At 41.7% G+C, this 15,164-nt stretch overlaps 1 protein-coding gene across 9 annotated transcripts in view; it reads left to right on the top strand.

Annotated features, from left to right (window-relative positions):
- The window catches only part of LOC100301649 (calcium-activated potassium channel subunit alpha-1), a 208,472-nt gene that overhangs the window by 16,834 nt on the left and 176,474 nt on the right, over window positions 1–15,164 (top strand). For all 9 annotated transcript variants that reach the window (XM_021581131.2, XM_021581123.2, XM_021581121.2 and 6 more), the window contains exon 2: window positions 14,963–15,118. In XM_021581131.2, the coding sequence (XP_021436806.1) occupies window positions 14,963–15,118 (156 nt within the window). The remainder of the gene's footprint in view (window positions 1–14,962; window positions 15,119–15,164) is intronic.

Raw genomic sequence — 15,164 nt, 5'->3', positions numbered from 1 at the left:
AGATCTTGTGACATATGTATTAATATGTTTTTGAATAATGCAAAGACTTCTGTAGAAATTGTATCAAGGGCCTCATGTTCTATTCCTGTTCAATGTCTTCTTCCTTTAAGAACTGATGTTGAAGGATCCAGAGATTATAGTGCTGATCAATCATGTCTAATATCCGACATGGTAGAGCCTAGATTTATTTTGGATGAAAGTGTAACCTAAATTTAGAAGTGACTGCATAATGTATCAAATAGTCAGAAAGCAGATCATTTACAAAGCTAATGATATTGCAATGATTAATGATTACGAGAATATATAAAAATTGGATGTTACTAATTAACAAAGTAATTTTTCTAAACAATTTGTTTATACCCTGGCTTTCATCTATGCAAAATGTACATAAAAACTGCAAACACTACAGAACGACTCACAAACAGGAGTGAAATAGGCTTACCTGAAAGCATACAATTGTCCATACACAACCAGCCCTTTCAACTTAGAACAGAGAGGGCTTCATGGGTCCACCCAAACTCAAATACCCAAGATCCGGGTCCAAAGTTCAAACTTTTCCACCGGGTCCGGGTCGGTCCTGTTTGATTGTCCTCGGGTCTCGGTTCTATGTAACTACACCTGATAGACCAGAGTGGACCCAACCACGGCTCTGCATAGCCTATACCATATTTATTTGACTCCATTACATTTCCTTATAGAAGGGATATCGAACATAGTGGCTTGTGAAATTATTCACCCCCTTGGCTTTTTTCCTATTGTTTTGCCATCATGGCAGGTTCGTCTGAAGAGGAGTAAGGATCGGACCAAGATGTTCGTCATTTTATTATAAAACAAACTGAACACTAAGAAATACAAAACAATGAATGTGACCATGACCGAAAACCGAAACAGTACCGTGTTGTGACAAACACAGAAACAAACACCCACAAACCAACAGTGAAACCCAGGCTACCTAATTATGATTCTCAGTCAGAGACAACTAACAACACCTGCCTCTGATTGAGAACCATACTAGCCCGAAACAGAAACCCAACCTAGAAACACAAAACATAGAATACCCACCCAACTCACGTCCTGACCAATTAAAACATAGAAATAACACAAGAACTAGGGTCAGAAACGTGACAGTTGCCTTACAACCTGGATTTAAAATATATTTTTGTGGGGTTTGTATCATTTGATTTACACAACATGCCTACCACTTTGAAGATGCTTTTTCTTGTGAAACAAACAAGAACTAAGACAGAAAACAGAAAACTTGAGAGTGCATAACTTTTCAACCCCCAAAAAACAATACTTTGTAGAGTCTCCTTTTACAGCAATTACAGCTACAAGTCTCTTGGGGTATGTCTCTATAAGCTTGGCACATCACTGGGATTTTTGCCCATTCTTCAAGGCCAATCTGCTCCAGCTCCTTCAGGTTGGATGGGTTCCACTGTCGTACAGCAATATTTAAGTCATACCACAGATTCTCAATTGGAATGAGGTCTGGGCTTTGACTTAGTCATTCCAAGATAATTAGATGTTTCCCCTTAAACGACGGGAGTGTTGCTTTAGCAGTATGCTTAGGGCTGTTGTCCTGCTGGAAGGTGAACCTCCGTCCCAGTCTCAAATCTCCAGTAGACTGAAACAGGTTTCCCTCAAGAATTTCCCTGTATTTAGCATCATCCATCATTCCTTCAATTCTGACCAGTTTCCCAGTACCTGCCGATGAAAAACATCGCCACAGCATGATGCTGCCACCACCATGTTTCACTGTGGGGATAGTATTCTTGGGGTGATGCCAAAAAGCTACATTTTGGTCTCATCTGACCAGAATACCTTCTTCCATATGTTTGGGGAGTCTCCCACATGCCTTTTGGCGAACACCAAACATGTTTGTTTATTTTTTTCTTTAAGCAATGGCTTTTTTTCTGGCCACTCTTCCGTAAAGCCCAGCTCTGTGGAGTGTACTGCTTAAAGCCCTGACCTCAATCCTATAGAAAATTTGTGGGCAGAACTGAAAAAGCGTGTGCGAGCAAGGAGGCCTACAAACCTGACTCAGTTACACCAGCTCTGTTAGGAGGAATGGGCCAACATTCACCCAAATTATTGTGGGAAGCTTGTGGAAGATTACTCGAAACGTTTGACCAAAGTTAAACCATTTGAAGGCAATGCTACCAAATACTAATTGAGTGTATGTAAACTTCTGACCCACTGGGTATGTGATGAAAGAAATAAAAGCTGAAATAAATCCTTCTCTCTACTATTATTCTGACATTTCACATTCTTAAAATAAAGTGCTGATCCTAACTGACCTAAGACAGGGACTTTTTACTAGGATTAAATGTCAGGAATTGTGAAAAACTGAGTTTAAATGTATTTTGCTAAGGTGTATGTAAACTTCCGACTTCAACTGTATGTGTTCGGTCTAGGTCTAGTTATCGTCAGGTCCACTTGGGCTCGGGTCTGATTGTTCGGGTCCGGGTCCACCTTGTCAATAAAATTATTGGGTCTGTTCGGGTCTGATTGTCCTTCAGTCCATTTAGGTTCAGGTCCAACTTTTTGGACCAGAGAAGACCTCGAAACAGGAAATGGTCCCATTGGAAATACCAATAACAGGTGGAACCATTCCTATCCTCACATGAAACAAAAAAAGACACCTCAAAACAAGAAACAATTTTTTTTTTAAATTTACATCAACAAATATGATGGTAACTGGTAATAATATTTAACATTTTAAATAGCATGAAATGTAATATTATGTCACAGACATTTCAAAATAGATTATTCTAGATGAAGGAAAAAGGAAACCACACACTGCTCTTGATAGTATCACTGATCTTTAATAAGCTTACGTATCGGCCTCTGCCTGTTACCAGGCACTCTGTAGAACACCCCGCCATCATGTCATGAGACTCAAGCAGGATAGTTGCGGTAGAAGTGTTACAAACTAAAACATGTTTTTTAGTCAAAATAAGCAACGTAATGACTCGATATATATGCCTGGATGTAAAGAACCACCATTGCTAACACATATAAACGCAAGCTCTCATCTGAACATGAATAAATAGGAAATTTAAGTTGAAAAACGGCTAACTGTGTATTTCTGGCGCAAGTCTGCATCCTCAAAAGTTAAATCCAACAATGCAAATTTCAATGATATGTTCACTTCATTCATTCTATATTAATTAGTGGTATTATAATCTACCCATTTTGCCTTGATTGGGAAGTTGGGAATCCAGTAGAAATGAAAGGATCTTCACATTGGAGTCCACTTTGGTCTCCTGAAGGTGAGAACAGTCATCTTGGTTCCCTGAGGATGAAGCTAGACAGCCATCTTTGATTTATGAGGAGATCTTTTCACTATACTAATTGGTCTGAGGGATGTCTAATATCACCACTGGCCATTTATCTCTGAACTCTGCCATTTCTGACATAAAAAATTCATAGAGAACGGCTTTTTCATGCTACATTTTTAGACTTAGTCATTAACTATCTGAGAGGGTCACAGTTGGAAGCCAATTATATGAATTTAATGCCACTTTTTTTTCCTTTTCCTTTATCAGATTCTCTCGTTGACTATTCAGTCATTATCTCTGTGAAGTACGTTCAGGGTACAATTTAAACAGGTGCTGTTTATGTCATATGTCAAAAGCAACAACATTTCCCTGACCTTGGCTCAGAACTATGTGTAGAGAACGATGTGTATCTGATAGAAAGAGCTCCACTGAAGGTTCATTACATAGGTGTATTAAGTACTTCTTTCTATGTAACAGTATGACTAAAAACATGTTTTTTTTTATTCTACTAAATCAATGGTTGTGAATGACTCCTCAGCTATATTGAAGACAGGTTGCACTAGACTAAATCAAAATGGCTTCAAGCTTTACAGAGTACCATGGCCAGAAGGGTAATTCAGAGTGTAGTGTCACCAGAGATGGGCAGTATTTCTGTTATATGTATTTAAAATACATATTTAATTACTTCTGCACTACAATCCAATGTATTTTGTAACAAGATACTTCAAGACCTGTAATTTGTATTTTCAAAATATAAAATACTTTTCTATACCATGTTTTATAGCGGTTCACAATTTAGTGGCTCTCTTTCACCCTGCATTAGTATCAGAATTCTGATGGCACTATGGTGAGATAAGTGTCTGCTAAATAACCTAAATGTCAATGGTATTTGTATTTATATTGTTACATTGGTCTTAAGAGTATTGTGTAATTGTAACAAGATACATTACATATCTTTGCACATCTCTGAATGTAGCAGTGTGTAGCATTGTATACACACTCAGAAAAAAGGGTACGTTTAGTGTAAAGTATTGTGCCTGGGGGTACAAAAGTATTGTGCCTGGGGGTATCAAATTACACATAGGGTACCTTCAGAGGTGCACATATAATCTGTTCGGTACCTTTTAGGGTACATGTGTGGATAATCTAGTATATTGGTACATTTCTTAACCCAATATCTTGAATTTAAAGGTACAATCATCACACATACTCAAAACACGCCCCTCATTATCATATTTCCCAGCATGCATGTCGATTTTTAGAGTTGTTGGTATCAGTATAGTATGTGTGTTTTTGCATATACCTTGATTGATTAGATTGATCTTATTCTACACAAAGATAAATAACAAATGTTTCTTAACTAATCTAATTTGTTAGTAGTTATTGCACCCGTTACTAACATGGCTAATCGCATTTAGATGGTTTAGATAGTCTCATTTAGCAAATTTCTCCATTTTGGCAGTCATTTTAAATGCAGTTTGGCATTGACTAAAAGTAAACATTTTGGGATATCCTAACTCTGATTGGATTTCTATAGAGACCCACATTGGAGGTGTCATAATACCCATAAAACCTAGCGGTCAAACAGGGAAATGGTTGCAATTGTTTGAAAATGCTAGCATCAAAGTAGACATCATGCAAGACTACAAATCCCTGCAAGCTCCAGCACGTCATCTCTAGCTGATATCTTTGCTAACAGGTATTGTGTCATTTTAAAACTTGCATAAGACAATTCATAGAATTGTCAATTTAAAGACATATTTGCCAGTTTATACATTACTAAATGTAGCTAACGATAGATAGTTGATCCAAAGATTCTTACTTTTGCCTCGATTCAGCAGTCTTGTCCAGATCATCATGGCATTTGTAGTTCTTTATGATAGTCACATTAGCAGCTAATTAGCATTAAATTTTTGGGGGGTAAATATTGGCCAATATATTGATAAAAGTCACCTTGTCTTAGAGAGATTTGCACGGTTATCAAAACGTCATGCCAGGGTAAGCCAACATGAAACACAACCATTATTTTATGTGTTTCTAAAATCCCGTATGGGAAAAATGAATACTTGAAAAATTATATGGAACCATTTCCTTGATTGATTGCTAGGTTAAGGTCATTTCAGATTGAGCCAACATATGCAGCGTTTACAGTGAATGCAGTCTCCGCTAACGGGGGAACATTGTCTTTAAATTTCAATCAAGCTATTCAGTCTGATAAAGCTCCACAGAGACAACACAAACAAACATTTTCCCCTCTCACTAGTGTCTCACTTTCACCCTAACACAGATCCACTTATCCTGATCCTCTTAGCCAGATACGACTAACTGGGACTGAATTGAAATGCCCTCTCCTCCCTTCCTCCTCTACTGTTCTCTCCTCCACTCCTCTCCGACTCAGTAACTAAGCCAAGCTGATAGGAGATACAAACAAAACGATAGCCCACACATCTCATATTTTATTGGTCATATTAAATGGTAGCGCATTCCTTACATTCATGTCAATAGAGACAGAAACATGTCTGAGAGTGACCACCTGTATTGAAACCTTTCCATCTCCATCTCTTACATCTCCAAAGCTGTATGGAAGAACTAGAGTGCTCAAAGTATGCCCCAGTGCTCTCAAATTCAACTTTGGACCTCAAAGCCAGTTCCACTGCTTTTTTCAATTGTTCCCCTCTTCTTCTTCGATGACGTTTAACGCCGGTTGGCATCCAATAAAATGTTGCATTACCACCACCTACTAGACTGGAGTATAACTCCCTTATACTTTGCTTGAAAAAAAGAATAACAATTTAAAAAATAAAATAATACCACAAATACCTTACCATCTAACACTACACTCACAAAAAGTATTAATAAATACCCTACTCCACTATTTAAATCTATTTAGTGCTACAGCAGTCGAACAGCCTGAAAGGATGGGACACCACCACTTAACACACCCTGTAACTCTTCTGATGTCAAGTCTCGCACACCCATATACCCCTCTGCAGCTTCCACCACAACCTCTATTTTTTGCAAGTTATCTTCCATCCCTGCAGTAGTTGATAACTATTACTATAAATGCCAAAAATCCAATCTTACTGAAACATACAGTACCAGTCAAAAGTTTGAGACACCTACTCATTATTTATTTGTGCTATTTTCTACATTGTATAATAATAGTGAAGACATCAACACTATGAAATAACACATGGGATCATGTAGTATTTTATATTTTAGATTCTTCAAAGGAGCCACCCTTTGCCTTGATGACAGACAGCTTTGCACACTCTTGGCATTCTCTCAACCAGCTTCAGCTGGAATGCTTTTCCAACAGTCTTGAAGGAGTTTCCACATATACTGAGCACTTGTTGGCTGCTTTTCCTTCACTCTGCAGTCCAACTCATCCTAAACCATCTCAATTGGGATGAGGTCGGGTGATTGTGGAGGCCAGGTCATCTGATGCAGCTCTCCAGGGGCCCTATGATTTCCCTGATGCGAAAAAACGCGGACGGAATCGCGGAATTTACTAATAAAAATGGAATTAACTGTAAAACAAGGAGTATTGCAGAATTTTCCATAATTTGGCTGAGTTTGTTAATTGTTTTTAATCAAAAGTGGGCCTAATTATTGTAGTAACCAAAATGATTTCATAATTGTAAAATTACAGACGAGTAGACCTAGAGAAATACTTCTGTTTTTGAGGGGGGTCGGTCGTGCGTAGGACCCTCACCTCACAACTTGGCTGTCACTTTGAGAAACATGTCGAAGAGGCCGTCTGAGACGGCCAAGTCGTAAAAAAAACACACACAAATCTACTCTAACCCCTAAATTCAGAGCAGAGTATTAACCAAGGGACTATTATGAGTCAGGCGATAAGCTGTTTTGCTAATTCTGTCAACATACTATTGATTGGACTCGTAAAAATACATGTGATGACCACTTAATGTCTAAAGCCCATGTGAAGAACAAGGAAAAGCACCGTGTTTTCCAGAACATACCTCTTCAAACGACCATTACTAGTGGAAGCGCATCAGAAGATTCAAGATGAGAATTTATTCAGGACTTTGTGGCTGTGTGCACCGAGTCTGACTTCCCCTTAGAAAAGCAAAGAAAGCTACGGCTTGTTTCTAGTGAAGCATTGCAAACAGGGAGGAGCGTTGCCCGAAAATGACAGCAGCCTCCGTCAAACTCACCTGCCATGTGTGTTCGACCAGCATATAAGTGCTGTTCTACAGAAGATCCGTGGGCAGGCTCCAGCTATGGAAAAGCCATAGATCCTTGCATTAATCCTTTGGTATTTTTTTCCATTTATAATGAAACACTTATGTGAAGCACACTATTTTACAAATTTTTTAATTTAAATTTGTTTTAAATTTTTTTTAACATAAGTATAACTCTAGGTTTTGCCTATTGCTTGCTGCATTGTTGCCTAGATTCTTACATTACTTTTAAAAATGTATAATGAAACACAGTAGAATCATTACACATTTACTGTTATTCATTCACATTATTAGACACTCTTTATGATGATAAAAGTGGCATAAATCGTAAAACACAGAATTCAGAAAAATGTACAGAAAAAATGGAATGTGGGAAAAAATCTAATGGAATTTGGAAAAAAATTAAAATCTGAAGGGGTGAATGAGAATATGTACATGTAAAAATATATGGCAGCATAGGCAAGGTGCAATAGATGGTATAAAATACAGTATATACATATGATACGAGTAATGTAAGATATGTAAGCATTATAAAAAGTGGCGTTATTTAAAGTGGCATTGTTTAAAGTGACTAGTGATCCATTTTATTAAAGTGGCCAGCGATTGGGTCTCAATCTAGGCAGCAGCCTCTCTGAGTTAGTGATAGCTGTTTAGCAGTCTGATGGCCTTGAGATAGAAGCTGTTTTTCAGTCTCTCGGTCCCAGCTTTGATGTACCTGTACTGTCCTCGCCTTCTGGATGGTAGCGGTGTGACCAGGCAGTGGTTCAGGTGATTGTTGTCCTTGATAATATTTTTGGCCTTCCTGTGAAATCGGGTGGTGTAGGTGTCATAGAGGGCGGGTAGTTTGCCCCTGGTGATGCGTTGTGCCAACCACACCATCCTCTGGAGAGCCTTGTGGTTGAGGGTGGTGCAGTTGCCGTACCAGGCGGTGATACAGCCTGACAGGATGCTCTCAATTGTGCATCTGTAAAAGTTTGTGAGGGTTTTGGGTGACAAGCCAAATTTCTTCAGCCTCCTGAGGTTGAAGGGCGCTGTTGCGCCTTCTTCACCACACTGTCTGTATGGGTAGACCATTTCAGTTTGTCTGTGATGTGTATGCCAAGGTACTTAAAACTATCCACCTTCTCCGCTGCGGTCCCTTCGATGTGGATAGGGGGGTGCTCCCACCTGCTGTTTTTTGAAGCCCACGATCATCTCCTTTGTTTTGTTGACGTTGAGTGAGAGGTTTTTTTCCTGACACCAAACTCCGAGTACCTTCACCTCCTCCCTGTAGGCTGTCTCATCAGGGAGTGTTGTGTGTTGTGTCATGTTGTGTCGTCTGCAAACTTGATGATTGAGTTGGAGGCTTGCATGGCCACTCAGTCGTGGGTGAACAGGGAGTACTGGAAGGGGCTGAGCACGCACCCTTGTGGGGCCCCATGTTGAGGGTCAGTGAAGTGAAGATGTTGTTTCCTATCTTCACCACCCGGGGGCCGCCCGTAAAATTCCAGGACGCAATTGCACAGGGCAGGGTTAATACCGAGGGCCTCCAGCTTGATGATGAGCTTGGAGGGTACTATGGTGTTGAATGCTGAGCTGTAGTCAATGAACAGCATTTTTACATAGGTATTCCTCTTGTCCAAATGGGATAGGGCATGTGCAGTGTGATGGCGATTGCGTCGTCTGTGGACCTGTTGGGGCGGTATGCAAACGGAAGTGGGTTTAGGGCGGCCGGTAAGGTGGAGGTGATATGATCCTTGACTAGTCTCTCAAAGCACTTCATGATGACAAAAGTGAGTGCTACGGGGCGGTTGTCATTTAGTTAAGTTATCTTTGCCTTCTTGGGTACAGGAACAACATCTTGAAGCATGTGGAGACAGCAGACTGGGATAGGGAGAGATTGAATATGTCCGTAAACACACCAGCCAGCAGGTCTGCACATGCTCTGAGGACGCGGCCAGGGATGCCGTCTGGGCCAGCAGCCTTGCGAGGGTTAACACGTTTATATGTTTTACTCACGTCGGCCACGGAGAAGGAAAGGGGGGTGCAGTCCTTGTTAGCGGGCCGTGCTGGTGGCACTGTATTATCCTCAAAGCGGGCAAGAAGGTGTTTAGTTTGTCTAGAAGCGTGAAGTCGGTGTCTGTGACGTGGCTGGTTTTCTTTTGTAGTCTGTGATTTCCTAAAGACCCTGTCACATACGTCTCGTGTCTGAGCCGTTGAATTGTGACTCCACTTTGTTCCTGTACCGGCATTTCGCTTGTTTGTTTGTCTTGTGGAGGGAATAACTACACTGTTTATATTCAGCCATATTCGCAGACCTCTTTCCATAGTTAAATGCAGTGGTTTGCACTTTCAGTTTTGCGCGAATGCCGCCATTCATCCATGGTTTCTGGTTAGGATAGGTTTTAATAGTCATAGTGGGTACAACATCTCAAATGCATTTCCATTTAAACTCAATCAACGAGACAGTGTACAGATTGATATTGTTCTCTGAGGCTGACCGGAACATATTCCAGTCCGCGTGATCAAAGCAATCTTGAAATGTGGATTCTGATTGGTTAGACCAGCATTGAATGGTTCTAGTCACTGGTACATCCTGTTTGAGTTTCTGGTAGGAGCAAGATGGCGTCGTGGTCGGATCTGCCGAAGGGAGGGCGGGGGAGGGCTTTGTATGCATTGCGGAAGTTAGAGTAGCAGTGATCGAGTGTATTACCGCAGAATGCTGTGGTATCCATGCTGGTTAAATGTTTTCTAAATAAATCACTGACAATCTCACCAGTAAAACACCCCTACACCTCCTCCTCCATGCTTCACGGTGGGAATCACACATGCGGAGATCATCCATTCACCTACTCTGCATCTTACAAAGACACAGCGGTTGGAATCCAACATCTCAAATTTGGACTCATCAGACCAAAGGACAGATTTCCAACGGTCTAATGTCCATTGCGCGTGTTTCTTGGCCCAAGCAGGTCTCTTCTTCTTATTGGTGTCCTTTAGTAGTAGTTTCTTTGCAGCAATTTGGCCACAAAGGCCTGATTCACACAGTCTCCTCTGAACAGTTGATGTTGAGATGTGTCTGTTCCTTGAACTCTGACGCATTTATTTGGGCTGCAATTTTTGAGGTGCAGTTAACTCTAATGAACTTATCCTCTGCAGCAGAGGTAACTCAGGGTCTTCCTTTCCTGTGACGGTCCTCATGAGAGCCAGTTTCATCATAGCGCTTGATGGTTTTTGCGACTGCACTTGAAGAAACTTTCAAAGTTCTTGACATTTTCCGCATTGACTGACCTTCATGTCCTATATAGTGCACTATTACAGGCCCTGTTCAAAAGTATTGCACTACATTAGAAATAGGTTTAATTTGGGATGGAGCCCTTGCCTCGTGCGGGCAGGAGCATGTCCCTGGCCAGACAATAGAACCCTGCTCCTGGAGTTCCGCAGGTGCTTCATGTATTTGATTTAACCAACCTGGAAGACCAGGTGTGTTGAATTTAGGCAATCAATGAACTGATCAATTATCAAATCAAATTGGATTTGTCACATGAGCCGAATACAACCTTATCGTGAAATGCTTACAATGCTTACAGGCCCTTAACCAACAATGCAGTTCAAGAAATAAGAAAATATTTACTAAATAAACTTAAGTAAAAAATAAAACAAAGGTAACACAATCAAATAATTAGGCTATATACAGGGGGTACCGGTACCGAGTCAATGTGCGGGGACCAGGTAAATTGAGGTAATTTGTACATGTAGGTAGGGGTAAAGTCACTATGCATAGATAATAAACATTGAGTAGCAGCAGTGTAAAACCAGGGGGGGGGTCAATGTAAATAGTCCGGGTGGCCATTTGATTAAATGTTCAGCAGTCTTATGGCTTAGGGGTAGAAGCTGTTAAGGAACCATTTTGGACCTAGACTTGGTGTTCCGGTACCGCTTGCCTTGTGGTAGCAGAGAAAACTGTCTATGACTTGGCTGACTGGAGTCTTTGACAATTTTTAGGGCCTTCCTCAGTTGGTCTCGTGTGGTACCTAGTTGTGACAAAGTATTGAAGTACCTGCAGCACTCCAGGAACAGGGTTGCCTACCCCTGCAATAGGAGATGTATCATGGTTCATCTGCTCGTCTGCTAGAGGATGCCTGGCTTTGCTCTGAATAATAGCTCCTACTAACACGATTATGTATGCTTCCCAAAAGGCACACTATTACCTATATAGCGCACTACTTTTGACCAGGGCTCATAGGGCTCTGGTCAAAAGTAGTGCACTATGTAGGGAATAGGATGTCATTTTGGACGTGACCTAGATTTCACAGCATTAAACTGACACTAAATAAGACTAAATATGCTGTTTTCCGTTCCGCAACTGTTACGGTACCTCCCTAAAGACGATCTGCTGCAACAAAAACACAAACAACCACAACAACAACAAGCTGGGTTTGTTCATTATGGGGGTTTTCTACATATTATTATCAGTGCCAGTATTACCACTTCACTTTGGTTTGAATCTCCTCATGAAAGAGCCACAGAATAATTATATCCTCTCTGATAATATAACCTAATTTCATAACTGTCCTTTATATCTGTTCACATATTTTAGAGTTATTATGCTTTATTGTCTGCTGTTCACAGACATACAAACAATTGAGCACGATTTTGTTTCTGTGTTAGTAGCCTTTCCATTCATACTTCCTGTGCTTTGCGTGAGTGCCATCAGAACAGCTCTCTGAAGGTTTATGGCTGAAGCAGAGGCACAGCACATGCTGCTTGCTGCACAGTTACATGCCAGGAGAGCTTTGAAGTCGTGCTAGCCAATCAGTGTAGACACACAACAACCCCAGTGCATGTTGGGAGAACGGCATGCTGAAATCCTGGGTATTAACACTGCAACAGCAGTCTGACTCTAATAAACGTAGCATTGTTTAACCAGCTGTTGGAAGATGACGCAGATAGGTATACGCTTGAGCGCACGCACGCACACACAGGCACGCACCCACAAGTGCCATCATCTGTGAGAAAACAAGGTCACAATCACCACAGCGTCTTGTTGTTGTATTCTATTCTTTCCCCATCAGTGAACATGTTCATATTGGCCTCTCGACCTTCTCAGAACCCAGTGAAATTACATCAAGCGATTCTTCATAGGTCCTGAGCTCCTGTGAAAATAGGGATGCATGCCAAATGGCACCCTATTCCGTTTATAGTGTATTACTGCCCTATGGGCCCTGGTCAAAAGTAGGGCACTATATAGGAAATAGGGTGCCATTTGGGACGAAACAAACATCTGACGGCGTGAGGTCATTGGGCAGTGGGGTGCAAGCTACTGGGGTTATGGGTAGAAAAGCAAGGAGCGTCATGTGATGAGGCTGCGGGGCGCTTCACGAGGTAGTGAACGCAAATCATTTTCTTCTTCTAAATAGTACCAGATTCTTTGACTTGTAACCATAGTGGATACCTTTTTGGTGCTGAAGTATATAGATTCCTTTTTTGATGGTTCTATAAAGAACCATGGATGATTGAGGGGCAGCTCTTGGGGAACTGTGTGGGGGGGATCTTGGAGGGCTGATGGCCGATCTTGGAGGGCTGGCGGTTGGGAGCTTGGGCCGGTGGCTGATGGATCTCTGGTTGGGCTCCCCGTTTTTGACCTTGTGGGGGATCTGTCAATGTGCCCTTGAGCAGGGCATTGACCCTGGTTGCTTCTGTGTGTCACTGGATGTGAGTCTGTTAGATGACAAATGTGATGTAGTTGTTGAGCGGCTTCACTGCAAGGATATTGTATGTTTTAAATATTCAATAAAAAGAAATATTTAAAAAAAGGAGCATGTTCTTAATGTTCTCAATTTGAAAGGTTGCTTGTAGAACCCTTTGAAGAACCGTACAGTTCTTTTTTATGGTCAGCCATATTATATTGTTAAAATTCTATGGGTGTTATAAATGTGTTAATTGACAAGATACATCAAGTAGAACCCTCATGAAGAACCATTTGGTTTCAGGGTTTTGTAATCTGTCTCTATGGGGGGGAACCATTTTGAGGCCATTGAATTACAATTACAAAATACCCTAAAGAACAATGTGTCAAAATAAAATATAAGATACTTTTGCAAAGTATTGTATATCATTAAAATACATGTATTTTGTATTTTAAAATTTAAAACTACATTTGCAAGTAGCCCGCCGAACAGCAACAACATTCTCAGTAACTGTTACAGAAACGTTTTACTTGCTATTACTTGCAGACACTCTTATCACTCTGTAGTGCCATCAGACTTTTGATACCAATGTAGGGTGAAAAGATTAGGGCCACAAGATTGTGAACAGCTATATAGAAATGGTGTAGAAAAGTATTTTGTATTACAAATGTAATTGGAGTGTAGTTCAATCCAGTCTAATACAACATACAGAAGTAATTTAAAATTAAAAAAATTAAATACACGTAACAGAAATTCTGCCTTTCATGAAGAACCCTCTGGTTCCAGGTAGAACAAATTACAGGTTCTACAGTTATACTTATAGGATACTTCAGATGCGCTTATGGCACACACTGTTAAGTATTCGCACAGCAGACATCCTAACCCATTTACTGAGGCAGAAACTCACTGAGGCAGCAGAGCCCAGCTGACTCACTGAGGCAGAAACTCACTGAAGCAGCAGACAGCCCAGCCCACTCACTGAAGCAACAGACAGCCCAGCCCACTCACTGAGGCAGCAGACAGCCCAGCCCACTCACTGAGGCAGCAGACAGTCCAGCCCACTCACTGAGGCAGAAACTCACTGAGGCAGCAGACAGTCCAGCCCACTCACTGAGGCAGCATACAGCTCAGCCCACTCACTGAGGCAGAAACTCACTGAGGCAGCAGACAGCCCTGCCCACTCAATGAGGCAGAAACTCACTGAGGCAGCAGACAGCCCAGCCCACTCACTGAGGCAGAAACTCACTGAGGCAGCAGACAGCCCAGCCCACTCACTGAGGCAGCAGACAGCCCAGCCCACTCACTGAGGCAGAAACTCACTGAGGCAGCAGACAGCCCAGCCCACTCACTGAGGCAGAAACTCAGTGAGGCAGAAACTCAGTGAGTTGGCTGGGCTGCAGCAGCAGAGGTGCTCTTTGGCTGCTTGGCTACCATGGAGACACTCCTCACACATACACACGTTCTCCCAGAGACACACATATAGACACAGGCGCACACAGAGAGAGACACACACTCACACGCATGCACACAGCCTCCCAGGCCCGTGTTAGGCTCAGTGTTTGCATTACTCTCCTGTCTCCTGCTAACGTGTGTGTTGACGTATTGAAAGCAAAACAGGCTGCTTTGGTCTCGACCATGTATTGTTCTTCAGGGCTTGAGACCGGTGGAGCGTGATAGTACATTCAATACATTTGCTCTGAAGATCTTATACCCTGATTATTAATGCTGATTGTCTCTGTCTCTATTCCTTTCTCACCCCCGTCTCCATCTCTTTCTTTTAATACATCTTGCTCTCTCTCTCTTCTAGAATGCTCAGCGGGTCCACAACCCTACCTCCCATGGGGATGGGATCAAGCACACCAAGGAGACGGTGGCTGCACTCAGTGAGGTGGGCTGGATGACCTCCGTCAAAGACTGGGCTGGGGTCATGATATCAGCCCAGACACTGACGGGCAGAGTCCTGGTGAGTCCATGTTGCATAGTCATCTGTATGGTGTCCAAATTAGACC

Source organism: Oncorhynchus mykiss, chromosome 23, assembly GCF_013265735.2.
Source record: "Oncorhynchus mykiss isolate Arlee chromosome 23, USDA_OmykA_1.1, whole genome shotgun sequence".
In the NCBI taxonomy this organism is placed as follows: Eukaryota; Metazoa; Chordata; class Actinopteri; order Salmoniformes; family Salmonidae; genus Oncorhynchus; species Oncorhynchus mykiss.
This window is presented reverse-complemented; position numbering and strand designations above follow the sequence as displayed.